Source organism: Ipomoea nil, unplaced genomic scaffold, assembly GCF_001879475.1.
Source record: "Ipomoea nil cultivar Tokyo-kokei standard unplaced genomic scaffold, Asagao_1.1 scaffold2827, whole genome shotgun sequence".
In the NCBI taxonomy this organism is placed as follows: Eukaryota; Viridiplantae; Streptophyta; class Magnoliopsida; order Solanales; family Convolvulaceae; genus Ipomoea; species Ipomoea nil.
In genome coordinates this window covers 121,235-129,215 of record NW_017619255.1, presented here as the reverse complement: position 1 = coordinate 129,215, position 7,981 = coordinate 121,235, and the positions used below count along the sequence as shown (strand labels likewise).

At 32.9% G+C, this 7,981-nt stretch overlaps 1 protein-coding gene across 1 annotated transcript; it reads right to left on the bottom strand.

Moving 5' to 3' along the window:
* Positions 1-7,133: 7,133 nt before the first annotated feature.
* LOC109159381 (probable E3 ubiquitin-protein ligase RHY1A) lies at positions 7,134-7,721 on the bottom strand. Its single transcript, XM_019307497.1, has one exon. It carries the CDS (start codon positions 7,719-7,721, stop codon positions 7,134-7,136), a length of 588 nt encoding a protein of 195 aa, XP_019163042.1.
* Positions 7,722-7,981: the final 260 nt, after the last annotated feature.

Below are 7,981 nucleotides of genomic sequence, written 5' to 3'. Positions count from 1 at the left end.
TTGATATATACTTCTTCTCATAGCCAACACTTATGATTTTAATATATAAACTCAAGTTTTCGCATTTACATCTCTCTTTTTCAATTCGATCTATCAATTTCCGGAAGAATAATTATTTCAAAAGTAGAATTTTTGTCGCAAAATTTAATCAATATTGGAATACCTAGCGTTAAGTCTTTTAGATTGCCTAAAAAAATGTAGCTAATTTTTATGAATTAAACATGTTTCAAGTTTGTGTTCGTATAAGTATGGGGTTAGTTCGCAGATAATTTAAAAAGCAATGAAAGTAAACAAAGTAAGAACCCATAAATTTTTATAGTGGTTTGGAATAACTTTCCTACTCCACACTTCTCCTTAACTTCAAGCAAGGAGGTTCAATAACTAAGTATTGTTACAAATACAAAGTGAATGAAGCATCAATTTCTTCCGGTTGATAATCCTTGAGATAGGGGTCAGCCACCAAGTTGCCCTACCCCTCACTGCCTAATCAGAGCTAGCCTAGGATAACACACCAAGTTGCCTTGCTAGGTTGATCTTACAACTTCTTCTAATAAAGATTGTTGAGTGTTGGACTTTAGAAATCAAATTGATTTCTTTAAACATAGAAATCTGGATTCAGCAGTAGATCGAGCATTGTGCACATGATCACACGAAAGTTTCAACAAACTAGCACAATTTTCAGTTTGACTCTCCTTCTTTTAAGCTTGGGCCCTTCTTTTATAGATGATGAGAAATGAGTGTCAACTTGAAATTTGAATATGTCCGTTGTCACTCAACAAGTGGTAGCCATCCAAAAGAGACCACAATCTCTTAAAATCAGCTGCCATATCTATGAACTTCATAGGGTACTCCAAAGTAAAAAAAATAATAATAAATAAATAAATAAAATAAAATAAAATAAAATAAGAAAAAAAAAAGTTGCTCATGCTTATCACCAATAGACTTATAGGTGACAGATTGCATCCTTACAATGGCTCTTTTTATTCTTCCTTGTATGAACTTTGAAAGTTGTGTAAAAATGGTGATGGAATGTAGTGTGTGTGAGAGGGTATCCTCACACCGGATATCGTCTCAAGGAGTGAACCAGGAGGGTGTTAAATATTAGGTGGTTAAGCACAAGAGTGTAGAGTGTTCGAAAGCTCATTCGAGAGAAAGTTGCAAGATATCAAGGAACAAGTATGTGCAAAGTACAATGGTAAAGCAATTAATTAACTAAGGCAATTAATAAGCAATAGTAAAACTAAGGGCTTGGACTAGGCTATTAAGTGTAGATGATACAGTGTATCATTGGTTAAAGCTTGTGTAATGCATTGACCAGGTCAGGAACTAGGGAGATGCTACTAGGTGCCAACGTCACTCTCGTGGTCGTTGGACTCTAAATTAGCTTCAGGCCCCACTCTCATGATAATTCTAGGTCATTGAAGCATTTTATCAAACATGTGGTGTTTGCATCTCTTTCCAACCCTCTTTTCTCAAAGGTGAGTTGGATTAGTGAGAGGTATAGCTATGGTGGGGCTCAAATATCATAGGAGCAACACTTTATCCCTACACCTCTTGAATAATTTGGCCACAACCACACAAGAGTTAATACAAACCACCAAACCTAACACTAGAGCCATCATCAAGTCATTACACTAGCTCATAGCACATTTCAATCACATAACACCAATCACAAAAGATTACGTAATCCAATCCCTAATTGAATCTAGCTATTTATCTTAGGAGTGTAAATGAAAGCATCAATTGAAACAAGACACACAATCACAATTAGAAGAAAGAAAATGTAAAAGAAATAAGAAAGACTTAGCTTGGATGAAGAACTATGGAAAATTAAATCTGCAAATTGCAAGATGAAATTTAGAAATATTCTACAAATCTTCTTCAAAGTTGTATTGATTACACAAATGAAATGTTTAGAGACCAAGAAAACTTCGGAGAGAGAGTTGAGAATGAAAAGTTCCCTAAAAATAACCTCCAAGGGCCCGTGGTCACGATGTGAGTTCCAATGTGAGATTTCAGCATAGCTTGCAGGTTCCAGAGGTCACGGTGACACTCACGCCGTGATCGCGACTATGACCGTCCACTGCACTATGCGCAACAGTTTTGGTTTCTAGGCTTTCACCTTGTAGACGTTCAAACTAGAATTTGTTGTCTTCATAGAAGTTGTAGCTCTTTGAAATATCTTTCCAATGCCATTGAATCCACTTCGTTTGGACATTCTTACGCTAAGATATGCTTAAAATACCAATATGTCACCTAGTAGAGAAAAAAGCAGAGTCGAGTCCCGCTGGGACTCACGGCATGAGTGTTAGCGTGAGCCCTGATCTTCACTCAAAAATGCATATTTCTTTATCTGCTTTGTTCCTTTGGGTTCCCGGGTCATTTCATGATACTTCCAGCTCGCTCTTTTCCACTTTCTTGACCTCGATCTCATATATGATTCCCAAAACATCCGACATGCCTTTGTGTCGATCAAGATGACTTCATAACACATCCAATTGAAATCCAATTTATATGATGTTACAACCAATGCCTCCAAATCACTTAAATGACACAAATGAATCAAATAAGCACATACTTAGCTTCCCATTAACATGAAATCATATGAGTTTGATATCAATTGTGCACATAAAAGTACTAAGAATTAGTGCTCATCAAACTTCGTTTGAGGTTGATCTTCCTTAAAAGTTCTTCAATAAGGTTCCTATAAACTTGGAAAAACAACATTGAATGAATTTTGTCTTCCATGAAGGTCATGCTTGAATTCCTTTCCTTTCGATCCCCTTTGCTTCCTTTTGATCTCATTCCTTTCAGATGTCTTTTTTCCGAAGCCTTTCCTTCCGATCGCTTCTTTTCGAAGCCTTTCCTTGCGGTCGCTTCTTTTCGAAGCCTTTCCTTTAGGATATATAGCTCTTTCTGAATGTCTTTCCTTCCAGATAGTTCAATTCCTTCATAAAGTCTTTCCTTCTGGATGCTTGCTTCCTTCAGGTTAGCTAAGCCTATCCAAATTTACAATAAATCATCAGGGGGCGACAATGCTTATACAATACACTTACAGCACGTTTGGTTCACGGAATGAATTTGGAGGGAATAGAAATGCTATTCCACATGGAATGGAATATGTAAGGAATAGAATATGAATTGTATTTTGTTGTTTGGTTGGCTGAAGGAATAGACTTTAGTAATTGTATTCCAGTGTTTGGTTGGTTAAAGGAATAGAAATGGAATAGATTTTAAAGACAGAAATACCCTTATACATAATAATAATAATAATAATAATAATAATAATAATGAATATGATTATGATATACTGAATGTTATATATATATATATATATATATATATATATATATATATATATATATATATATATATTTGTATTTATATACATGTATATGCATGTGTGTGTGTGTGAGAGAGAGAATAACAATAACAATAATAATAATAATAATAATAATAATAACAATAATAATAATAATTATTATTATTATTATTATTATTATTATTATTATTATTATTATACAAATACATATTTATTTTTATATTTATTTTCTCACTTATCCCACATCGGTTGGAGAAGTAAGGAATGAAGCCTTGCTCCATAATTTCAATTGCAATGCTCATCCGCTAGGCAAGCTTGCAATGCCCATCCGCTAGGCATGCAAATGAGCAGACTACTTAATTTAGGAGCTAAAGGCTCCATAATTAAAGAGTCTTATACAGTTAATTATATATTTATATATATATATATATATATATATATATATATATATATATATATATATATATATATATATTTATTTATTTATTTATTGATAGATTGATGGATAAAAATTATAATTAATTAAATATATACATTTATATAATACACTATATTTATTAAATAAATAAATATAAATATTATATAATGTGCAAAGGGTATTTTTGGTATTTGTGATATAAAAGCTATTCCCAAGGGCATGGGAATAGCTAATACCAAGGCCCCCTTAGGAATGGCTATTCCCCTTGCGAAGGTAATAGCTCATTCCTAGCCATGCTATTCCCATGGCAAAATGATCCAACCAAATGATGGAATAGGTTTATTCCAAGGAATGTTATTCCATTCCTGACCTATTCCATGAACCAAACATGCCATTATATCATCAAAATCTATTACACATATTCCTAACAATTAGATCTTTTACCTAAAAAACTTTATTGTATTTCTTGCAATGGCTCTCTCTCTCTCCCCCTCTCCCCCTCTCCCCCTCTCTCTCCCAAATATCAAGAGTATAAACATATTACCCAAGAGGACAAAAACTCTAGAAAAACTATTAGACAATTGTTGTCCAACTTCTAGCCTACTGCTCGAGTAACCAGTTCAAGAGAGATATAACCATATTCTCGCAAACATAAAATTAAAAAATTTAAGCAAGAGAAATATATTTAGCAAAACACTATTTCAAAATATTCAATTATAGCAATAACTTTGGAAGCAATTTGATAAAAAATTAAAATAGTTTTAAAATACCTATTAGATAAAACAAAAATTACACATAAAGCATTATACATGTATATAGTACTAGGGGTGGGAATAAACTATGCCCCTACCAAATAGCCTATGATTTGGCTTAGTTTGAGTCTACTTTAGCCTAGTTAATTTAGTAAAGAGATCACGCTTAAACTTATTTAACTAAATAGGTATAGGTCTATATATTTAAAGTCTAACCTCTAGACACACACACACACACTAAACTTAATTAAATCCCGGCCCCCATTTTCAATTTTCACATTTTCTAGTTTCCCCCCGTTTCCTTCCTACCGCAGTAGCAGACGCATCTTTGCATACTGCATAATAGCAGTAGTGGAAGTGGTAGAGTGAGATATTTGATTGATCAACAATTGATTTTAAGTTCTTAATTATTCTAGTTTTTAATATTTTAAAAAATTTTGATTGAGGTTGAGCGTGTTTCTTACTCATTACTTGCACACTTGTTGTATGTGGCTTATGACTGCTACTTATCATCTATTATTGTTACATTAGGTTTTTTTTTTTTTTTTTTTTTTTTTTTTTACAAATATGTAAACCTTATAAAGGGTATAACATGTTGATCTTAAATTCTTAACTAAACTCAAAACCTATTTAAAACTAAAAATAGAATCTCTTTAATGGCTTACATATTAAATATGCATTTATAAAGACTTTAGGCCACGTTAGGCCTTTTGTAGGCTCTGACTTGGGCCTAGAAAATAAAAACAAAAAAGCCTACATATACAAGCTCGGCAAATTTTACTGTGGACCGCGGTCCACAATGTATTGTAGTCCAGGCATCAAAACGACGTTGTTTTATTTAATGAAAAGAAACGGCACTCGTTCCGCAAAAAGTAACTCTGCTATTCAGTTTCATTTTGTATACACTGCAGTTTCATTTCAACACAGTTACAGTATCATTTTGATGTAACTACAGTTTCGCTGGACAATATAAACTCAAATATGTGAAATTGTTATTCATTTCATTTTGTATACACTGCAGTTTCATTTCAACACAACTACAGTTTCAGTTCAATTCAATTACAGTTTCATTTCATAATATAAAAATAATACGTGAGACAGTGACAGTTTAGATACACTGTAATTTCATTTGATAATTAACACACAAAAATGCGCGCTCCGTTAAGCTGTAACGGCTGCCGCTTCTTTACTTAAAGAAACAACATCGTATTTGGACCATGGTCCACAGTATAATTGTTGTACAAGCTCAGTTCTGAAATTTTAATAACAAGCTCAATCCTAATTTTTCAAAGGTCGACCTAGTCTAGGGTATTTCCAATCCATCCCTATGCACAGCACATAAGATAACATTGTTGTAGAATTTAGTGTGGAAACTGAAAACTATCACGATGTAACTTCATAAAGTCTATGAGCATTAAATCGTGCTCATTCTACCTGGACAATTGGCAAGCATTACTAAAATTTAGGGAGAAGAAGAATCAGATTTCTATTTGTTGACGTTATTGTACTTGTTTCATATATGAATGGTAGTTGAATTGTAACGTAACGAATAAATGCTTATTCGGCAAGTCAACTTATTAATCCCTCAAATCCCGGCCACTGACAATAGCATCTTAATTAACATTAAAACCAGTTGTTTTGCTTGATAATTGTAAGGAATAATATTTGAAGGGGTATGTCATTTTGCTAGAAATTTAGCAGAGGTTATAAAAATTTTAACAGAAAATGATGTTTATTTTTAATATTATTCATCTTGTTAAATTCTTAAGAGTACTATTACATCGAGTTAGTAACTTATCCACATTTTTAAGCTATATAAGATCTTAAAATATAATAAAATCACAAATATTGAAAAAGTTTCAACTAGTAATAACTTTGAAGAAGTTACTAGACAATGGAATAAAATTATTAATAAAAAGAATAAATTAAAACAAGAAAAAAAAATAGACTGAAAAAGGCCGGATAGGTGATACGATTATCATAGAGATAAATGCATAATGTGTGAAAATAATACAGGAAAAAATTACCATTATAATAAATGTAAACAACAACAATAATATATATATATATATATATATATATATATATATATATATATATATATATATATATGTTTGACAAAATGATAAAAGAATTTGAAAATGTACCAAATAGTTGAAAAAAGACAATAATTAGTATCAAATATAATAGAAATATTACGAAAATATTTAAAAATTTAGGATATCCAGATTAGGGTAATAATTAGAATAAAATCATTGTATTAATCTCCATTTTGGGATAGAAATTGATATATAGATCTGATATTCTTATATGATTTTAAATTTTAATATGTGATCATTAAAATTCTTGCATGCACATCAATTACAAAATTCGCTTCATCGATTATATTCTTAAGAGGAAATTACAAATTAAATTAATAATGTTATTAAAACAATTATATTAATAAACCATAGTACAAATCATTATGATTTTACATGTAAAAGTAACTATTAATTTTATCATAATTGACCAAACATTGTCCCATTACTAATTCTAAATTTTGATAATTAACCTTAATGATGTTGACAGTACAGAACTTATACATCTTTGAAATTCTCGGATCGTTTTTTTCAAGTAAAAACCTTCCCATTCTGAGCTATGGTTATGTGATATGGAATCGGCAAAGCGGGCAGGTTGCCTGTTTCTCAAGCCAGGTAGCAATGCAACTATGGTGAAAGGTGTGAGAACATGGCAATGGCATAATATTCACTCCCACCGAAAACTCTTCCCAGCAAATGGAACAGGATAATGATTCCTCTTCTGCACCACTACTCTTGAACGCTTCTTGCTTCAACCCGTTAATCTCATCCAAACTCAAACCCCTTGGCGGGTTCGAGGACGACCACCCATCACTCTCCTCCTCCTCGTCAATCTCCACGCGAGCCATGACCACCAGTATACCGTTCTCGTCGTTGAGGCCCAGACGGACAAGTGAAACTCGTCGCGCGTACTGGAACATTTGTCGGGAAAGCTCGCTGGCTATGGAGGGAGCCAATCCCGGCATCCGCTCAAAAACTTGGGCCCTGAAAGGCCTGAAGTTGAAATAGGACAACCCAACAACAGAATCCAAGGGCAAATCAAAAGAAACGCTCGAATCGGTGTTTCTCTCATAGGAATCAACAATCACACCCCGCCGCCGATCTCTCAAGAAAATCGTGCGATTGTGTTTCAAAACAATTTCTATTACCATCGATCTCGTATCCGTCCCTGAACGCAACGTCGACTGAAACGAAAATCTGATCGAGGGTGGTCGGTAGTTTACTGTCGCCATCACCGGAGATCGAGACAGAAATGATATGATACTGAAAGCTAGAAGCATAAGCGTACCATTTATAGTAGGATGAGTAAAGTTGAAATTTGAAAACCGCTCTAATTTTTTTTCTTTTTTTTTTGGGGTTAAAATTTCGTATTAAATATTATTATATATATTATATACTATATAATAGGACT